Source organism: Manacus candei, unplaced genomic scaffold, assembly GCF_025592945.1.
Source record: "Manacus candei isolate 608988 ecotype Guabito, Panama unplaced genomic scaffold, ASM2559294v1 h1tg000011l, whole genome shotgun sequence".
NCBI lineage: Eukaryota > Metazoa > Chordata > Aves > Passeriformes > Pipridae > Manacus > Manacus candei.
The window spans coordinates 24,296,172-24,317,594 of record NW_026138059.1 but is presented as its reverse complement, the minus strand read 5'-3'; the positions used below and the strand labels follow the sequence as shown (position 1 = coordinate 24,317,594).

The 21,423-nt window shown below is 40.8% G+C and overlaps 1 protein-coding gene across 2 annotated transcripts; it reads right to left on the bottom strand.

Moving 5' to 3' along the window:
- Positions 1 to 8,908: 8,908 nt before the first annotated feature.
- Positions 8,909 to 15,039, bottom strand: TPBG (trophoblast glycoprotein). 2 transcript variants are annotated; one of them, XM_051777966.1, is made up of 2 exons: positions 13,748 to 15,039; positions 8,909 to 12,985 (listed from the first exon to the last, which is right to left on the bottom strand). In XM_051777966.1, the coding sequence occupies exons 1-2, from the start codon at positions 13,786 to 13,788 to the stop codon at positions 11,713 to 11,715; spliced, it is 1,314 nt and encodes a 437-aa protein (XP_051633926.1). In that variant the 5' UTR covers positions 13,789 to 15,039; the 3' UTR covers positions 8,909 to 11,712. The 2 variants fall into 2 exon arrangements, with proteins under 2 accessions (XP_051633926.1, XP_051633927.1); XM_051777967.1 differs by lacking the exon at positions 13,748 to 15,039 and adding an exon at positions 13,408 to 13,674.
- Between the last annotated feature and the right edge of the window lie 6,384 nt (positions 15,040 to 21,423).

Below are 21,423 nucleotides of genomic sequence, written 5' to 3'. Positions count from 1 at the left end.
TTATGTTGCTTTGCCTGTACAAAACAGCCACCAAGCCAGGATAACTGGCCACAAAAGGATCACTGGGAGCATAGAGAGACCAGAGGCAGGAATGCCAAAAAGCCATTACATGATGTCTGACAACCTCCTTCACTACAACAGCTCTTAAGACCTGCAAGATATTGGCACAGTGTGGAGGCCTCTATCCTTTACAACCCAGCAAACAGGCACTCCAGGACAAAGGCAACGCTGATCTTAGGTCACCTTTCACGAAGTGCCCTTGCTCCCCAACCGCATTTGAAGATTGGGGAGCAAGGGCTTTCACATTACAGAAGCAGGATGAGACACCTGCACAATGCACTCACCACACCAACACTCCCTCACAATGCATAAACACCCACTCTCCCGCTGACAAATTGTATCATCTCTTGGTAATTATCCTGTCGGTGTTTTGACAAGAAAATTCAAGAATATCCCAACCCCTTGCTCTTTTTCTCTGAAGGAATACCATCACAGACAGAGATATGCAGATTTTAAGGAGGAAAAAAGTGTCAAAATATTGGCAGCATCCTCATGCTGAAGGAGCAATAAAAACAAAGTAAAGATAAGGGAGTATTTTGTGCTAAACTATTCACTCAGGATAGGCTTCTATCTGCCTGTTTTACAAGTTACAGAATTCTAAAGCTACTCAGAAAGCCGAACAGATACTAAAAATTGCCATGCTAACCTGAACTACCATTCCTCTTATCAAAAATACTTATCGCAGAACTTACTGCAATAATTAATTTTAAACCAGTGACTCTACTTCTTTTATCTAAAAAAGTGAGCAAAATATAAATAGCTTTCAGTTAGCATTATTTGTAAAAGCCTGTACATGAGATAAAACTGAAATATTATTTTCCAGCAAGAATTGCATAGCCTGTATATAAGGAGCATGTGTTTACATACATACCAAATATGCAAGAATTTTAAAATGTACTATATAAATGTGCACATATATATATGCATGTACATATACAAATTGAAAATGCATAAAATGTATTTTATTTATTTGTATAAAATAAAGGGGTATGGGGATGTTTCCCCTCATCTTTTAAAGGCAGTGAAAGCAATTCACAAGATGACTAAGTTGCATGCACATCTCCAGTTTACTTTGTATCCCTGATGCACTTAACTGCAAAGCTCAGATCAGCACATGTTACATTTTGGCTGATGCAGAAAAGACACTAAAATCAATCCCTGAGGTGCAAATATTGTGTCCCCAGGAAGGTAAAAGGGTGAAATTCATGTCCTTTTAGCTGGATGGTGGGGCCCTGATCAGTCAGGACAACACAGCCTACAGGAGAGGAGAGAGAGGAGAGAAAAGAGAAGGGAGGGGGGAGAAAGGGGAGACAGGAGAGAGTTCACAGGGTATTATGGCACCCACATTTCAGAGCTTTGCCTATGGTCTGGCCTCTTGCAAAAATCAATACCGTAGCAAACTCATAGAATCAACCCAATACAGAAATGCAAACCTCATTTTGCTGTTGGAACACTTAGCCCTGAAAGCTGACTATATCATAATACTGGGCTTTCTGCTTGGAGCAGTGTTACCAGGAGCAGTGGGGGTGTCTGCAATGGTATAAGCTTAGACTTCATTTACTGTGATGTACTTTAAAAACTTAATTGGTAGGATCTTTACTCATTTTTTCACTGTTTCTAAACAATAATATTCCTGTGAGTTTCATCATGCTACAAAATTTATGCACAGTTGATATTCCATTTACTGATGCAAAAGACAATTTTAAGACTATAATATTCCTTTGAAAAGATGAACATTTAGGGCTAAATTAAAGAGGAGAAAAATGTACCTAACATTTACTTCTAAAGAAGACAAAAGGCCTATTGCACAGGAGACAAAACTTTTCCTAGCAGTAGGCTTTCCAAAAGAACTTATTCATCCAGGAATTAGAAAGTACCATAAAGCAAATCAACTCGTAAGTACAAGGTGCTTTACTTTGCTTATGACTTTTTCCAGAAACATAAGGCAAGACAGTATCCCTCAGCCAGTGTACACACTTCCCCTGGGAGGAGAAGGAGAGAACAACAGCCACTTCATGCATTACTGGAAGGCACAGAGTGCAGTGTAAAAACTACGGGAAGAAAATGTATAGCACATTCTGGCAGTAGTATTTTATGGTGACCTAGATTAAATGTTAATGTATTAATTAGTTGTGGCTCCAACAATGTAAAACCCTGAGTAAACCTAAATAACCTGAAGCTTCCAAGGGATGCTTTGCTCTGCCCTGGTGCAGCCTCACCTTGAATACTGTGTGCAGTTTTGGGCACCACAATATCAGAAAGATATTAAGCTCTTAAAGAGTATCCAAAGGTGGGCAATGAAGAAGGTAAAGGGCCTTGAGGGGAAGCTGTATGAGGAGTGGCTGAGGTCACTTGGTCTGTTCAGCCTGGAGAAGAGGAGACTGAGGGGAGACCTCATTGCAGTCTACAATTTCCTTGTAAGGGGAAGAGGAGGCGCAGGCACTGATCTCTTCTCTATTGTGACCAGTGACAGGACCCAAGGGAATGGCCTGAAGTTGTGTCAGGGGAAGTTTAGGTTGGATATTAGAAAAAGATTTTTCACCCAGAGAGTGGCTGAGTACTGGAACAGGCTCCTGAGGGAAGTGGTCACAGCACCAAGCCTGACAGAGTTCAAGAAGCATTTGGATGATACTTTGAGGCCCATGGTGTGACTCTGGGGGATGGTCCTGTGCAGGGACAGGAGCTGGATTCGATGATCCTTGTGGGTTGCTTTTAACTCTGCATATTCTGTGATTCTGCATATTCTGTGATTCTGTGAAACTTCTGAAAGAAACCTTACTATCCTCTATGTCAGCATCACTAATGTTGCCACATCATTCTTCAGTAAGTGCAAAAAGAACTGCCATTGGAGGAGATTTCTGGTTCTACCACCTTCCTTTCTTAAACAGTTTGTTCTGTTGAAGATTTTCCCTTTTCTACTTCCCCCCTTCACATGGCAAAATAATGGAAAATAAGATTGGTGGGTCCTCAGTAGCACTGTTGTACTATCCATTGATCTCCTTGTACTGAACATTGCCTCTGAAAACTTATGTGTTTTCACTGTCCAACGTATAAGGACAAAGAAATATGTGAGGCAAATATATTTCTGTGAACAAAATTTCTTGAATTTTCATCAATAATAAGATCGGTAACTAGTATTATTTTGAGAGATAAGATTTTTGGCTATTAATGTGATTTACATTAATCAGTTGTCACTTGCTTCAATTTTCCTTCTAAATGACATAGCAGACATAGAGATTTCTGTGAATTCATACACAACTTGTATGCAAAAAAAAAAAAAATAGAATTACTGTGGTAGAGGTGGTTCTTCACACCTATAAATGAAACCTTTTTGATATCCTATATTCTATATCAACTGCTAAATGCTAAGCATAGTTTGTATAGCTCTCTACATTTACTAATACTCAGTTTTGAGTCTTTTCCTGCCAGTTAAAATGATTCTAGCTGGTGAAAGCACTATTACCATCTACTCTAAGCTGGTGCATCACTGCATCATCTGTGTTTGAAATAGGTCACATCAACTCACGTTACTCAGTGTCATTTATCAAATCCTATCTGCTATCTCTGTGATTTTGGTCAGAAAAATTGCTAAAACTACAAATCTAGAGAGCTTTATTAAGAACAACAGTAACCCCTACTGGATTGTGATTGTCTCCCTGGAAACCTAGGAGATAAAACACCTTGCACTGCTTCATAGAAAAGGCATAGTCTGCATAACTGCAATGAAGAACGAGTCATTTCTCTGCTTGCAGTAAATTTCTGTGTCATTATTTCCTGGATTAAATTGGAAATCCTGCTGAATTTACACTCAAGCTTGCTGAAAGACATCTGTTCCTCGCAAACTCAAATTCAGAGCATTTTTTTGTATTTACAGATAAGTTATGAAACCAGGCGTATGCCAGTTAGCTTTTTCTATGTTAAAAATTACAAGTACTAGAACATACTTCTTTATGTGCCTGAAAATAAGGGACTTCACATATGATTAATAATATAAATAAATTACTACAATCTGCTGAATGCCTGTCCTAAACTCATCTGAGTCCTGTTCAAGCATATTGGAGTGTGTGTAGGGCTGCAAGGAGGAGAAATCGGAGCAGAGGTAGAAACCTCACAGGCTCGTTAAACAGCATCTATATCAGTATCACAAATTCAGCATTCCAGCTCTTTCTGCACATGTAGCATTTCTGACAAATGGATATGTTAGCAGAGCTATTTTCAGTGACATTTTACTATCCTGTCAGAAAAGTTCGAACACTGTCTCTGCAAGTTTTTTTTGAGGCTATCGTCTCAAAAAAGATCTTGTTCGTTACTGGGAGTTGGAATCAGAGGATTCCTCTGGGCTACGATAGAAGCTTCTTAGTATGCCGAAAAACTAAACAGAAAGGGACAAACAGGAAAAGGGAAAACCTGAATGAAAGACTAAAAATAGATAAAACCTTAATCTGGTTAGTGACAAATATTCAATATTTGACTTTATGCATGACTTGTTTCCTAGGAATTCTACCTTTGCTTATAAATGTGAAGTAATCAAGTTTGGTCATAAAGGTGATGGAAACAAGTCATCTGGGTTAGGGATGATTAAATAAGCTGGAGAAGAGGAAGGATATTCTGGATAGATGGTGTCAAGAGATCTCAATCTGAGAAACGACAGAGAGAGAAAGGACTGCAGAATTTCAGTTCTTACAAGTATTTATATTTTCTCTCAAGTGTATACCAGACATATGCCTTTTCACATTGAAATTTTTCTTTCCACATTTCATTCAATTCACTTAAAACCAGTATAATTTTCCAAAAGGTGTTCAACAACTTTTGAAAATGAAGCCCCTTTATGCTACTTTGAAAGCAGAACCCCTAACTATGTCCACTTTGGAAAATCTTGGCCACTCACCACTAACTTATTGGTAATGGTCACACTAGGCATGTAATAACATCAAGCGTGCCTTAAGTGCTTCTCAGAGGCATACCAACTCCATTTAGGCACTTAGGTCCCCTTTCCAAAGTGTGAAGAAAAACAGGCCCTTAACTTAGCCGACAGAACATACTGGAGAGACCAGTGTGCCTTGGATTCTACTTCTCTTCAGTCTCCATTATATTTATACATGTATGTGTGTGTGCATTTGTGAAATGCATATCTGCACATATAAAATAAAAATTCTTTTCTTCTGATGTTTAAGAGCTCTTATTCCTCTCCAGGTTCACAAAAGCACCCACCTCTGAAAAGAGGGAACCAGAAAATCGCTGGGGTAAAGCCCCTGACTTAAATGGATTCAAATGTATAACTATCTATAGGATTCGGTTACTGCTCCTACTAAGGAGAATGAATGAAGACACTTACCTGAAGAAAAAAACTGTCAATGCAGTAACTACTTCTTCTTTCTTTTCCTGTCTTCAGAACAAGCTTAAATTACTCACATGCCCCAAAGTGGTGTCAGTTCATGACTGCTTACAGCATTCTTGCAATAACAGGTTTTTTTTTTTTTATTTTACTATTTCACTACCATTACTTGATAGCTTTACATTGCCAGCATGAAATATACACTGAATTCTGTTGAAATGTCTATTTGACATTTGATAACGTCAATTTGACATATGAGTTCTTTATTGTATGCATGCCCACAATGTCATGCAAAGCTACCCTGGGCTATGCCAGGCTATGCCACAAAAGAGAATTTCTATCAGAACAAATGGAACATCTGAAGCAGACTATGGACAGATACTAAGACAGATCAGTCCTATGATAAAACCTAGGACAGATCAATCTGTCGTGTAAACCCAAACACTCTTCCATGTTAGCTGTCCCAGGAATATGAAAAAAACAATAGAAAATACAAGACTAAATTATCAGCTGTGCTCCTGGGACAGCCCTCAAAAAATCACTCCTGCCTTTTAAAATTTCGGAGATCTGCACCAGTTATGTATGAAAAGATAAAACATCATCTGTTCCCTTTGAATTTCCATGTGGTTACAATATAAATAATTGCATTAAAAGAAGTTGAAGAACATCAGAATGCTTTTTTTTTTCCTCTGGTTTTCACCCTTCATTCTCTGTTTCAGCAGTACTTTTCATTAATAGTTCCATCAGTAATAACAGTGTCTCTATATTTCACTATGTAAATATGTATTGGAAGACTTTAAAACACAGTTTGATCTAGTCAATAAAAACCTGAAAATACATTACTGCTGAATTTAGAATTGGCAATTTGAAAATCAATACCCCATATATTAAAACCCAAAAATCTATCAAATTATGTCCAAAATAACAAGAACAATTAAAACACAATCCCTTATATTCACTGGTCAAATTTCTTTCTAAATAAATCAAACAGGCTGTCTAAATGGACTTTGTTTTTTTCCTATTCTATCATGCAAATCCACAGCACAATCATCAATTTAAGCTAAAAAGAATACAACCACACTTTTAGTAAAGACCTCAGTATCTGTAAGGATTTACAGTAATAAAATAAGAGGGTAAAGATACAACATTTATAGGCAATCTGGTAAATATTTTATTAGGGTTTTCTTCAAGAATAATTTTTAATTAGGAAATCAAACTTCAATCTGAAAAAGTTACAGCTGTTTTTAGCACATCTAAAATTTCTGTAATAGTGAAACATTCTAGAACACAAAATTTCTAGCATTTTCATCACTGTATGTACTGAAACATTGCTAATTTATTCAGATGCTTCCATGCATAATTACTAGAAAGACCAATCTGTTATTTTGCTAGTCAATCATCAGAAAGGAAAAGCTATCTAGTGAATACTTTGAAAAATATAAATAATTGCAAGTATTAAATTATTAACCATACCATGAGTACGCTGTCCAAACCACCGGCTTAATTTTCTTAACAGTTTGCTTTTCCTATTTAGGCTAACATTAGGAATGCAAGGCCTGATTTCAAGCTTTGCCTACGCAACAGATGATTTCTGGTATAGCAAGGTTTTCCAAGGATGTGACAACACGTAAATTGTAACACAGTTGAGAAAGTCAAAGTCCCTTCTAAGGACATACTTATACTGCAAACCCCTACTCTTACTTCTTAAAGGGTTGGTGGGGTTTTTGCCAATGTGGGACAGAAGTGCTGTTAGGTTTATTGTGTTGGTACAAAGCATCACTTTTCTGCTACTGCTGTATTGACTTAAGAAGCTAACAGAGTACACTTACTTCTGTATCACCAAGGGGACCCTCAGCTCCCACGTGGTTTAGGTCCCTTTTCTATGCGAAATATCAGATAAATGCTACATTCTCCAAGCGTTCTGCTTTCTCTCTTCATTGGTGGGCTTTTATTGTTTGATTTCAAGCCAAGGTCTTTGCAACTAGTAAGCAGAACGTGCGCAAGAGAAAAAGGAGCATTAAGTTATGGGCTTGATCTGGTCATTATTAAATCAGCAGGCATTGAATTAAATTAAATCTTCTATTATATTCAACAAGAAACTCACTTTGGAAACACCTGCATTACAAATATTGTAAGATGGGATGCAGCTTGTTAGCAAAATCTATTTATAGCAACAGGAAGAAATTAGAGCCATATCTATAAAAATGACCAGAACATAACGGACAGAATCAACCAGCAATTGTTCCTATTCATAGCATTGTGATTTCCAGCACTGACCCATTACGAAGAGAAACCTGTTTCCTTTACAAGATTCTCACTTCCACCTTCTCTCATAGAATATAAATGTAATTTTGAAGCTTGAAACCAAAATGTTTTTCTTACCAAATGCTATTTTCCTTCATCTTATGCTGAGAATGAATGGTTCTTCTTGAACATTCAGCTGCTAAAGAGAAAAAAAAGTGCATATCAAATTTTCATTCTGTCCACTTTGACAAAGGCTCTTTTTTCCACATTAAGATTTGAAGGGAAATGAAGATTCTAAACCTCAAAATATAGGCGCAGTCAGACTGATTTCTCTACCTGTGATAATCACAATATTCTTTTTAATGGATTTCCTGAGAAAATGAGGCAAAAAAGAAATTATGCAGATGCATAAAGACCAGAGTATACCACAGGGAAAATGCTCGTAGAATAATGAGGACTGGGATCCTAGTGCAGTCATATTTTGAATAATTTGCTATGCTTGTTTTCAATGACGTCTCAGTCAACAACAGAATACGAGTCTGAACAGACTGCTTCAGTACCTGCCACATCAGTGGGGACTGTCACCAGTGCTTAAAAGGTAAATTACCCTGAATGAAAACATTTAAAGCAGTTTTTACAAAACTTCAAACCACTTTCTGGATGCCAAAATTATTGGTAATGTTATGGCTTGATGATATAAAAAAAATGCCAGATGATCTAATATAAAGTTACCTTGGATAAAGAAGGATTTGCCGATTTTCTTACCTGGCAACAGCATCGATTTAAAGTATTTTAAGAAAATATATTAAAACTATGTCAAGAAAATTTTAAGCTTGTTACAACTAAAAATAGTTTTAAGAAAGCAGCTGAACCTTGGAAAAGCCATCCTTTCCACTTAGCTGCGCAGCCTTCCCTGAAGCTTTGCCCACGACTTTAGTCTGGATGTTTTTCAGTGACAACTGTGTCATACAGAACTTTAAGTGTTTATGTATACAAAAAACATTTTAGAGGCATTTAGTACTGCATGTGTTTTATTGAAGAATGAGTGAATAAAACAGCCTTGCTAATTAAGCTGCTCTGGAAATAGCAAGCAACTGGAATTTCTGGTGTCAAAGCAGAGTAAGATTATAAAATGTGCTTCAGAGGAACCTTTAAACTGATGTTATTTTAGATTTATAGTTTTTAACCAAGTTCCCAAGTATTGTGGGAGTTACTTTTTCTGTGTCTTCAGAGTACCACTGTTAAGTATGTTGGGAAAGGAACGCAAAACAAATTTCAAGCACTGTTTATGAAAGGGGATTTAAGATCAAATAATGCATTGTACAAAACACCAAAGCATTCACTGCTGGTCAAACACAGTAGGAGAACATTATCCACCACAACACTGACACATGCTAAATGATACATCCTAATAAATACACATGTAAGCAAATGACAAAAATTGCTTTAAAGTAGCTGTTACCAGATTTCTAATAAATTTCTATTACATTGACTTTCTAAGATACAAAAATAAGATTAATAATAATCTTTAGAATAATAAGTGTAGTACAACAGTTACACTTGCCCACTATATAAATACTTGCTCCATTGGTGAGAAAATGCAATTAAAGTTGTTGCCTGTCCTTACACAGCTCTATAAATGCACAGCCGTTACATTAAAACATCACGGATAACTGCTTTTACTGTAGTTACTTTAAAGTGTCTGTTAACAAAACTCAGGAAATTGCCTAAGAATTGGCTTGGTTTATACATATTTTATCTATTATATTACAGGAGCATCTGAAGCAAGGATGATGCTCTGCTCCTCTTGGCACTGTACAAGTAAGTGTAAGTTGATGATCTCCAAAATGACCGATACAACAAAGCACACTGCGTAACTACTATAAATTCTTGCTTCTTACATAAACTATCTGATGTATACTGAGTATGAACAGTTTGCATAGGGGCACAGTAATAGTTCTTCACACTGGTGTTTTTACGCTATTAAAATACGGGCAGCTAATATTCAGACTGGCAGTCTGCTTTTTAAGAATCCACAAACTTAATTCATATGCTGTTAACTAGATATTGCTCATACATTTAAATGACAGCAGAAGAGAAAGGTTATCATTTAATTTACATTAACTGTAAAATATACTGATTTACAATACTTTAATTGTATTTAATACCCATTCCTTTTTTTCCTTTTAAGGGTAAATGCACAAAGCTACATAAAAAAATTCACTTTTGTTAAACAAATCCAACTTAAAGCAATAGAAAATAAATCTGAACCAACTTGTGCTATTTGCTTTGTCTGAAGTTGCAGAGATGAAAAATATTTTTGAATAATACTGATAGCCTAAAGAGATTATATTTCTTCTGATGCTTTAAGGGCTATTTTATATTTATGAGTTCTTACCAAAAGCATACATCTGAGAAAATTGTCACTTTTGAAAGCAAAAGGAATTAGCCAGTAATTCATAAAATTTGAGAGATGCTCAAGAGCTTCAAGTAACAGTGACCATGGAAAAAGCTCCACAGATAAACTGATATATATCAAGTCACATCACTTTTACAGCTGGTGTATTTTTTTTTCATTAAGAAACTATAAATAGATCAGAAAAGTGCATTGATTATTGGCAGCCATTGGAAGATTCTTGCCAACCTTTTTATATGCCATCAGAGTTGCATATTAAATTATGCATTCTTAAGGGTTTTTTTGCATGCCTTATCTATTTACAAGAAAATTCATTCCCGAGCAAGTAAGAAGCATGAGTACCATACCATACTGAAATGCACCTGTTAAATGCTTTAAGATAAAGTTCCATCAAGTTACTAGATGCAGATCACAACAGAACTTCACGAGAACAGAGACCTTAAAAAGGAACCAGTTAGCAATCTAATAAATGCTGCAGTGATTTATAAGCCTAAAGCTTGCCAACTGTACAACTGAGCTGCATTTAATTTACTTCAGGGCACCTAAGTATGGTTTTTTATAATAAATAATTCAATTCAGGTAAAATTTTCTCTAGCTAACAAACTCCACAACTTATTTTGGTTATTTTTTTAAATCTGGAGAACACCTTTTGAAAATTCTATTAGCTTGTACCTTCCCAGCAAGGTGGACCCTAGCATCCGTCTCAACGTTTTGCAGTTGCTTTGAGAGCAGACTGTGGGGTTTGTGCCAAACGAAACTCCTCCCATCATTGATCAGTGTAATTCTTCTAGCATATATCACAAAACTGCCAAACATTTATGTCTTTAAGCTACACATTCGTATAAAATTTTATTCATATTACTACTGTAAAGCTATTACTTCTGAGACTATAGCGCTATTCACATTCCTAGATGTCCATACATTTCTCATTGAATAGCAAACGCAACAGTTCTTGTAAGACCGTTTATTGAATTTAACAGTTCAGAAGGAAATGAGATGCAGTTTAGGTGCAGTTTGTATAAAAAAAAATCTCTCGATTCAGGTAAACTGCAATCAAAAATATCTACAAAATAGTAAGAGACTTACTGAGATCATAAATTTTCTAACATGTAAAACTATACAGTGTTTGTGCATGCTCACTATTTGATTTCCTCCTATGTAAATGAGGAGCTTTTAAAAGGAGTTATTTTCTTAAAATCTCAAGGTAGTCTATGAAATGTAATCATCGCATCATGATTTGGATATACAAGACCAAAACTGGCACAGAGGGACATAACATCTTTTTCCAAAAATGTTGAGGCAGCTTTTGTTGAACAACATCTGTGTCGGTAAATGTTTTATAAACTCTGGTGGCTTTGGAGCATCAGAGAAAATTCTTTTGTTTCTTCTGACATCTTGAAAAAAATTTCCCACAAGTACAGACAGGCAAGGTGGAAAATAGGTAGCAGCTTGTTTCCTACATACAGCTGAATGTTATGGTCAGCTGTCCAGCTTCTCAAAACAAAAATGAACTTGAAATCTCAAGGAGGCATATCCCCCCCAGGTTACAAGCATGTCTGAGACTTCTCAGAAGAGAGGGAAGCAAGCATGAGGGTAAAGCATAAGTCTAGTTTTCATGCATAGGTACTGTGGTCTGCCCTGCATCTGGGGCACTTTGTCAGACATCTGAGTTGGAGCTGAGGTTTGTCAACCTGGGGTCTGCGTTTATCTCGTATCTGTAGTGATAGCCCTCCATGTGATCCCTACAGGCATCTCTGATGTTGTGCATCCACTTTTTGATTCCTTTTCGGTTTAAGTACAAAACTAGGAGGAATATGGCCCCAATGAGAGCCAAGACTATCCCCAGGAAGACGTACGAAGTCTGGAGCTGGGAAGGCAGGTCTATGGGCACAGAGCAGTTCAGGTCTAAGCTGTTGATCTTCAGCAGGGCTTTGCCCAACATCTTGTCAGGGTATGCACAAGTCAGAGCTTCTTTGCTCTCCACCTGGTCACTCTCCTTGAGCCAGGCCACCAGGTCCTCAATGGGGCAGTCGCAGACCCAGGTGTTGTGGTCCAGGTCGATGTGCCGGAGGGTCGGCAGGCTGCGGAACTGGGCCAGGGTGCTGTTCCACAGCACAGCCAGGGAGTTGTTGCTGAGGTTGAGGCTCTGCAGCTGGCCTAGCCCCTGGAAGGAGACGTTCTGCAGGCCCACCAGGGAGTTGTTGCTGAGGTCCAGCTGCCGCAGGGCGGGCAGGGCGGTGAACATGCCGGCGGGCAGCACCAGCAGTCCGTTGTCGGCCAGGTCCAGGCGGCTGAGGTTGCGCAGGGCCCCGGACTGCAGCAAGGCGGCCAGGCTGAAGAGGACGCCGTGGTCGCGCAGGGCCCCGCGGAGGGCCAGTTCCTCCAGGGGGCTGCCGCCCTCCCCGAAGGCCTGCGGGCTGAGCGAGACCAGCGCGTTGCCGCTGAGGTCCAGCTGCCGCAGGGCGGGCAGGGCGAGGGCGCCGGCCTCCACGGCCTGCAGGTGGTTGCCGCTGAGGTTGAGGGCGCTGAGGTCGGGCAGGCGCTGGGCGGAGAAGGCGCCGGCAGGCAGGTGGGTCAGGGGGTTGCCGGTGATGAAGAGGCTGCGGACGTAGGGCGGCAGGTCGAGGGGCACCGCCGTCAGGTTCCTATTCACGCACTTCACCGTCCTGGCCGGCTCCGAGCACTCGCAGAGGTCCGGGCAGCCGCCGGGCTGCTGCGCCGAGACGCAGCCCAGCAGGACGGGCAGCAGCAGCCCCAGGCAGAGCGCGCCGCGCCCCGGCATCGCGCCCGGCCCGGCCCCACGCGCAACTTTCGCCCCCGGGTGCCTCCGGCTTCGGGTGGTGCGGCGAGGCGAGGGACGGCTTCGGGCAGCCCCTTCTTCGGGCGCGTCCCCTCCGGGACTGGCTCCGCTCCGCTTCCCGCAGCGAGACCTGTGGCAGGGGAGGAAAGCGAGACGGCAGCGGCGGGGCGGCGCGGCTCCGCTTGCCTGCGCCCACCCGCCTTTCCCCGGCCCGCGCCTCGCCCCCAAAACGCGGCTCGCCCGAGCGGCACCGACCCCGCGGCAGGGCGGGGGAACCCGCCAAGGAACAAGTTTTCGCCCACTTCCAGCTCACGCCGCCGCCTTCTCAGCCGTCGACTCCGCCGGCGTAGCACGGGAGGGAAGTGAGCGGAGGGGAGGGAAAGATCTAACCCGCCGCAACCCATCGTGTCCCATGGCTCCCCACCTGCCGTCCCTACCCCGGGGCTCTTCCCCGCTGCTCCGCGCCACGACCGCTGCAAACTCCCGCCCGCAAACCCTCCGCGGAGCACAGCGGAGCCAAGCCCAGTCCCGGTCCCAGACCCCGTCCCTCACCTCCCGCCTGGCCTGCGGAACAAACTCCTCCGGAGCACTCCGCCGCCACAAACTACCCCCGGCCCCGCCGCCAACTCCGCGCCCACCCTCGCCGCGCCTGGCCCTGCCTCCGCTGCCAGGAGAAACCAAGCACCGCCGGCCCAGGGGGAGCTGCCGCCCGCGCCTGCCCGAGGGGCGGCCCCGCCGCCGTCCGCGCCCCGCCCGGCTCCCGCCCGCCGCCCCCGCGCTCCGGCTCAGCCGCCGCTGCCGGGAGGCCTTGTCTGGGAGCCCGTCGGGAGGATTTGCTCGGCCCCCCGTTCCTCTCGCCCCCCCGGCCCAGGTGGTGCTGCCGGAGACTCACCTTGCCGCCGAGCGGAGCCGCGGCATGTGGAGCCGCACCATGCGGTGGTTCAGCCGCGGAGCGAAGGGAGAGCCGGCGGCGGTGAGCGCTGCCACAGCCCCGCGCTCCGCTCCCCGCCCTGGCAGCGCCGTACCTGTGCTTGTCCCGACGCGGCGGAGCCTGAATGCTGGGCGCCGCTTCCCGCGGATTCCACGATGAGCGCGCTCAGGCCGGCGGCAGGATGGGGAATCCCGAGGGGTTTCCAGGGCGGGGGCGCTGCGCCGCTGCTGGAGGCGCGGGACCGCGAGGCCGGCCGCTGCCCCCGCGCGTCTGTCCAGGGATCGCCTTTCGGGAGAGGGAGTACAACAGCGGCCGTGAAATACACCGACCGAACTCCAAAACTAAAGCAAAAAAACCACAGAAAACCCAACCTGGGATTTTTAGAAGTCCTAAAATAAACAATAATAATTTTTAAAAAAGAAAAGGACCCGCATTGACAGCCCAAGCCTGAGATTTAAACTTTATTATGGTGAGGAAAAGCCTAAATACCTGCCTATGTAAGATATTTACCAGTTTCATCCACTGACTGTCCCTGAACAATCCAGGTGGTACAAATATTGACTAACTCGGGATATTTGAGGAAAACATGAATGGTGTGAGCTATCATGGGGGCTGTATTGAGCCACTGGTCCTTAGGAAGTGATTGAGATCATTAAATAACATCTAATTAACACAGAAGATCTACCAGTGTATTCAAATAACCAGTTTCAGCAATGGGAAACAGAATGAGAGTCGGTAACTCCTTTGGGCTTTCCTTCCCTTTCTGCTGACTGCCTACACAAAATTTTCCTCTCGTATGTCAGAGTTATACTCCTGCTTTGCTGATAAACTAGGTTCCTTTTTTTGGTAAAGTCAGCAGGAATCTCAGAGCTGCCAAAAGCCATAGGGAAACAGATAAATCCAGAATGAAGACTTGATAAAATCGGCCCCAGAATCTGGAGAATAATGAGCTAAAACACTTGTTTCTGTAGGATTGTTCTCCTCCCTCTAGCCTGACAGTGGTATTACAGTGCAGAAAAGTCTGGGGTTCGGGTGACAGGCGAGGGCTGCCCAGCTGATAGACCAGTGTGCTCTTTACATGAAGATTATGGAGAAAAGGAAATAAGGGGTGGCTGAAGTAATAGTGATACAAGTGAGATCTTGGATTTGCCAGCTGTTCCAGAAGTTTGGGAAGTTGTTCCTTTGATGTTGAGTTTAAAAAACGGTGGCACTACACTGCAGAAGATTTTAGTTTGTTAAAAGGTATATTTACAAAAATAAATAATGGAAAAAAATTCTTAATCAGCATACCCATAACTATCGTTTATAAAATGTTTAGATACAATGTCATTTTTAATTAAATAATACAATTAAGAGCAATTATGCTGGTATGCTCATTAGCTGACCATAGTTTTCCTAGAAGTTCCTGACTCTTTATGGTTGACTGGATGGGATTGTGCCTCTTGCCCTGCACAGCAGGTTAGCTCTTTGGGCAGGGAATGTGTTTATGTTCCATGTCTATGGAGTGCTCACTGACAGGTGCTTGAATGTGCTGCAGTAATGCAAATAATGGATAACAAGTATTTTCCTATTCTCTCCTATTATTCCAGTGGTAAATTGTACCTGCTACACCTGCTTAAGCTTGCAAGAGGAAAAAAACCACTGCTCTCTTCTCTTCTTGTTTAAATAAAACATCTTTTCTCAGAGGCACACTCCAAAAAAACACAAATGTTACTTTCTGGTGAATACACTTATACCGAGTGTATTTCTGTGTATGTTGAGTGATTTCCTGGATGTATTTGTAATCTGCACTAGGAAAATGAAGAAAAAAACCCTGATATGTTTTCTGGTCAGTTTTGGCTATTACAATTGGTTGATTTGTGAATTTGCATTGCAAAGCCCATAGAATCTAATCTCATAGTTTTTTGCATAAAGGTTATGCAAAACTTCTGCCTGAGTTAAAGTCTAGGATTTGAACATATATTGTCTTGGCTAAGGGGCTCCAACTGGAAGTTAATTTACCATAAGGAAACTGTTCCTGCTCCTGTGGCTGGTATTCCTAGACATTAAATGAGAAGCTCATTTTCAGGGATAGGGGTGGTTGAGGTAATGCTTCAGTTTCTCAGGGGTTCTGTGGCTCCAGGCTGAGGCTGGATAATATGCTGGTCATCTGCAATCATGAAGTAAACCTCTGACCATCCTCCTCCAGACAGTTAAAGCTTGCTTCATGTGATAGTGATGAGAACTGCTTGCTTTTGAAAATCAGTACTCCAGTAATTCAGCTTCCACAACGTGAAAGTGTGACAACTACCTAAGGGGACTGCAGAGAGTCATAGAGACAAATTGTGATAACTATACTGCTCAACCATTTTGGAGTTGCTATTCCCCTTTTAATCTTCTCACCTTACAAAGGAATAAAGTGGCATTTGTAGATGCTTATGCCTCTCCACTCTCCTTAGGAAAATCTGGAAGATTATTTTAGACACTCAGATTTAAGGCTGTTAATTAAGTTAATTGAGATGGATCCCATCCTAAATAATCTCAATGCCCCTTCGACAGATACCAAACAATGCTGGATGCCCCTTTTGAGTGGCCTAATTGCAGCTGATGTCCAAGGAGTTGGAAGAATTTGGGGAAGAACTACATGCAATAGCAATTATATTTTTTTTTTATATTTTATTTTCTTTACCAACAGGGAAATTTATGTTTCTTCAGTGAAGTGTTTCTTCATTGCCTTAATATTGCATGAAGATACTCAATACTTCTAGGAAGTGACCTTGGAAGGGCATTTATGATGCTCTAAAGATCCTACACCAAGTGAGCAATTGCTCAGGCACCAGAAATCTTTTCTTTTACCAAAAATGTCTTCCCACAAAAGTGGAAAAACAAGCTGCAAGTTCCGTCTGCTACCTCACATAGAGAGATCCAGCAGGTCCTCCTATGGACACCTGTTTTTCTTGAGACTTGGCTCCCTTTGAAGAAACACCATCAGAATCCTTAAGATGGTGCCATAAAAATACTTAGGCAACCAAATGTTTCCTCGTATTCTTGTTTGAATTTTATTCAGCATTCACATGTTCACACCCATAAGCATTCAGGTTCCAGTTTTCTTTTTAGGTGCCCTTAAACTTGCATAATAGTTTTTATTGAAGCAATATAGATGGCAATCTTCGAGGAATCTATGTTTACATTTTCATGTATGCTATCCATTTTTATATTGAAATAATAAAAGTTAATCTAGCACAGAGAATATTGATTTTTAATACTGTGAAAACATATTAAACTTTGCCAGAACTAACAGAAAAAATATTTTAACCAGAAGTAACATTTTGGGAGGGGAGTCTTTAAAATATGTTAACTTGGTGTCTGTATTAGGGCACTGTTGTAACTTCTGGAGTCTCCTGAATGCCTTAGGTGGGGATAGAAGGGATGATAGGAGATAAAGCACCCCCACCTAAATGTAAGCAACACTGAAAACTGGTGAAACTGTGAAGACAGACTCTACCTGCTCCCCATGTTTCCCTGTAGTGTTTTATTGTTAAAAATAATAAAACAATGCATGACTCAAATAAGAAGGAAACAATGGTGACTTCCTCCAGCAAAACTGGCTACCAGGGCTGGAGTCAAGAATACACTAGGAAAAAAGACTTGGGAAGAGGACTTGCTGTATTCCAGGTGCTGCCACCGTGTGCATATCTCTCTGTCTATACTCCAGCTCTGCATGCTTTGACATGTAGAGTATCTGCAACAGGGACCAAGCTGAATAACCTCTTACAAGTTCATCACAAAATAACTGAGAACTTAACATGCTTAAACAGGTCAGGCTAAACTTTCAATCATGCTTTTATTCTTTCTTTGCTCAGGAAAAATGCATGTCTTACTTTCAAGCTATCTTTGATAGATTATTATGTGGATTTTAAAATGGTGATTCTTTTTTTATTATTCTAATTTTAATAATGCAAATTTGGTTCTATAACCTAGGCTATAAAGTAAATCACTACAGCCAGTAAAACTCTTCCTTCCACAAAATAAGCCTTCTGAGCTTAGTCCTTCTTGAAGGACCAAAATGACCTGCCTTCTGATTACTCCTTATTACTCTGATTTGCACCACAGGGTGGATAATATGAGCAGCCTTCAGCTGGAAAGCTTGTATGTTGTTCATGTTCACTTGGGATGTCCTGTCAAGGAGCAGCAATCTAGAAGTCTAATGGCAATGCTGGAAAATGGGCTGAGTGGATTATTTTTTGGATTAGTGTTGCTCTGTGCCATGGCAACCTGCCTTGCTGCACACAGTGCCTCCTAGCTGACACTGAACTCAAAATCCTGTTTTATGGGCCAACTTGCAATTTTGTCTTCATTACAGTGTGTGAAGAAGGCACCAGGTTGGACTGAGGTGCTGGGTTCCAGTTCACATTTGCCCATGGTTTGAGGGGACTCTTAAAAGATGGCATAGGCTAGGGCAATCACCTACCTGCAGTGAGGAAAAGAAGGGAGAGCTGAAATACGTTGCTTTCTCTCTTGGCTCTGAAAAGCAGAAACCCAGATCTGCAGGGAATTTGGGCCAATGTGTTCCTCACACTTCTGTCGACAGTCCCACTCGTTCCTCACTCTGCAGGCTGTGCTGTGCCGAGGTTTCGCAGCCGTTCACGGTGCCAAGGGTGTTTCCCGGTTTGCCCTGCTTCCCCAGCAAGTAAGGGTGGCTGATTTCAGCACACAGGGCTGCAGGAGCTCTAACAACAGAGGACTGCAAGTCGGGAGTATTTCCATGTAGAGCTTTTTTCATGAAAACATGTTCATCTGTTGAAACTGAAAGTCTTCATAGGGGAGAGCTGACTTTGATGAATTCCCCATTAAAAAAAGAAAAAAGGCATATAAAAGGCTCAGCAGATTTGAGAACATATGGGGTTTGATTCTCCACTGTCTTACACGTTGTGCTGTTGTTTACAATCTGACAAAGCAGACGTAAAATGCAACTCACTGCCTGGTTAAGATTTGCCTCCACAAGTATGATTGAATACACAAGATTAAAAACCTTGGTGAATCAGTGTCCCGCATCTTTTCCTTCATGATCAATGATCATTTGTTACCCACTTTTGACTACCATGTCACATATTTGTTTATATAGTCCTACTCTACTGAAAACTTCCTGTCTTGCTTTGCCTTCCCATCCTTCTGCTTTTTTCCCAAGTCTTTGCATCTTTCTGGGTTACTACATCTGAAGTGTGTTGAAAGGAATGCATTCTTAGAGGTTGAAAGAGGGTGGGAGAAACAAAGGAAACGGTGATTTTTTTATGAGGGTCACACATTCTGTCAGCAAAGGTGGAAGATGATACCTTCCCTCCTCTTTAGCACTGGTGACTACACCTGAAATACTGCATTCCATTCTGGCATCCTATGACTGGAAAAAAATTACAAGAAAGAAAGAAGAAAGAAAGAAAAGAGCAATAAAAGTGATTTGGAGGCTAGATGTACAAGGACTTAGTGGAAAGACTAAATTAACTTTTAAAAGTTTGAGCAAAGGCTTGCCCAAGCAAAAGGCTACAGGAAATACTTCTGTTTCAAAACAGACTGTAAAACTGAGTGAAGAGGTGAGCTAGTTATAGTACTTCCAGGTGGATGGGGATGATTGGATGAAATGCAGATAAGAAAAATGTATCCTTGTTGTGAGATATAAACTTGCCTATGCTATAGAACTGTGTCCTTAGTACACTGTATTAGTGGTATTTTATTGTACTTAGTTAAAGACAGTACTTCAGAATTCATAGTAGGTTCCCTGTCCTGTAATCAGCTGAATGAGCTAGTGAACACATGACTCTAATAAATACTTATATTTCTGCTAGGCCTGAAAAGAGTCTCAAAGACCACAATGGAAGGTGGGTGTATGTAAATCTGTACGTATGAAGGGCAAATCTTCATTTTTTCTTGACTTCTTCTTGCAGCTTTGGAATTCTTGTTCCTTAGTTCATGGTTGTGAACACTTACAGGTTTTTGTACAATTTCTCACTATTGCTGCAGTCCAAGAACCTCTAAGGTCCAATCTTTGTATCCCTTGGAAGTCCACTATCTACACGTAAGGCCACTATGGTGACAGACAAAAAGCTAAAGGGAACCGATTAGTAATTGAGTGTTTTTAAGGAATACATGTCCTTAATTTTTTATTTCTCTGTTTCTGTGATGTCATGGCCAAGAATCACAGGGTCCTCTGGAAGTATATGTGGAACAAGTGTCTGTTCTGGTAGTCTCTTTCAAAAAAAAATAAAGTCAGGATCAAAATGCCACAGCACTCTCTGTCCAACTTTGCATGCTTAAAAATATGCTAGTTTTAAGGATTTAATGCAATAGTGAAGCATGATGTGTGTCATCACCAGTTAACTATTGAAAATTAATCTTACTGGGCTTACTGAAATGTTTTGATATCTTTTATGGGTAATAGATGCATTTTACATTATAAAGACTAATTATCAGCTCGATGTTGTAAATGATTTGAGGTCTGCCCATTAGGTTTATTATTTCTGAATATAAACTGGGGAGAACTTCAGCACCAGAGAAAGGAAACAAAGTCTTGTTATGGCATTGGAGAAAAATCTGCCTACTCCAGCATTTTGTCTCTTATGAGGGCCAACAGAGGTTGCTGAAGAAAGACATTAAATTCTATTCAAATACGGACTCCTCAATATTTTTCCCAACCTCCACTGATTTGTAGCTGAGGCACTTCTTAAGTCAGAGGTCAAAAATCTTCAGTACTATGAACATGAGCACTGACATTGGCACTAGCTAATATTTTCACTTAAAAGATTTTACCATCAGAAGATTCTTCCTTTGGTGAAATATGCTTCTCTGTTAATCTGAAGTTTGAAAACAAAATTAAGAATCCTTAATATCTTGAATGTTTTAAAAACAAAGTAAAACTGTTACAAACTTACATCACCTCTTTTAATTTTCTAGCTCTAAAAAATTTCAGTTATAGAAGGAAAAAAGAATGGAAAAAATGCAAGTGAAGCAGAGGACCTGATTAATTCAGTTATATTCCTTGGCCAAACAGAGGTGGAGAGATGAAAATAAAGGGGACAAAATTCTAAAATTTGTAGTTTTTGAATATAAAGAGAAACAGAAAACATTTGATTTTTTTTTTTAGATCTATTTTTGATCTATCTTTCCCTATATATAACTAACAGATGACATGAAAAAGTATTTGAACATTTTTCTGGGAGAAATTCAATTTTCAAGCAATTGTAGTTACGAATTTCTGTGATCATCTGAATATATTTATTCACAGATATTTATTAAGGGATTAAAATATTTATTAAGGGATTCAAAACTTCCCGCCTTTAAAAATTAACAGTTGATCTAATGCTAACCACATTAATTCTGGATTTCTGTATGTTTGTAATACACTTCAGAACTATCATTTATGCTTGATGTTAGAAAGACACTTGCACAATATATGTCTTGCAAAGTCCCACAGAGAAAGTTGTTGGATTGTTTCTTTGTTTTATTGTGGCCTCCTTGTGTCATATTTACAGAGTAAAAATGCGTTGAAGTAGCTAAAATGGATTTCTGAAGCTCTTTAGCTTCTCTGTGTGCAGGTCTCTACAAAAATGCAGTATTGAAGTGACATTTTGAAGGGTCATGCTAGTTTCAGAACGAACCATATATAC

Bases quoted from the DNA above. Each gene is read 5' to 3' on its own strand.
- TPBG (XM_051777966.1), bottom strand. From the start codon at position 13,788: ATGGTGCGGCTCCACATGCCGCGGCTCCGCTCGGCGGCAAG. The intron at 12,986-13,747 runs GTGAGTCTCCGG...CCCCTGCCACAG, and splicing joins CGGCTCCGCTCGGCGGCAAG to GTCTCGCTGCGGGAAGCGGA.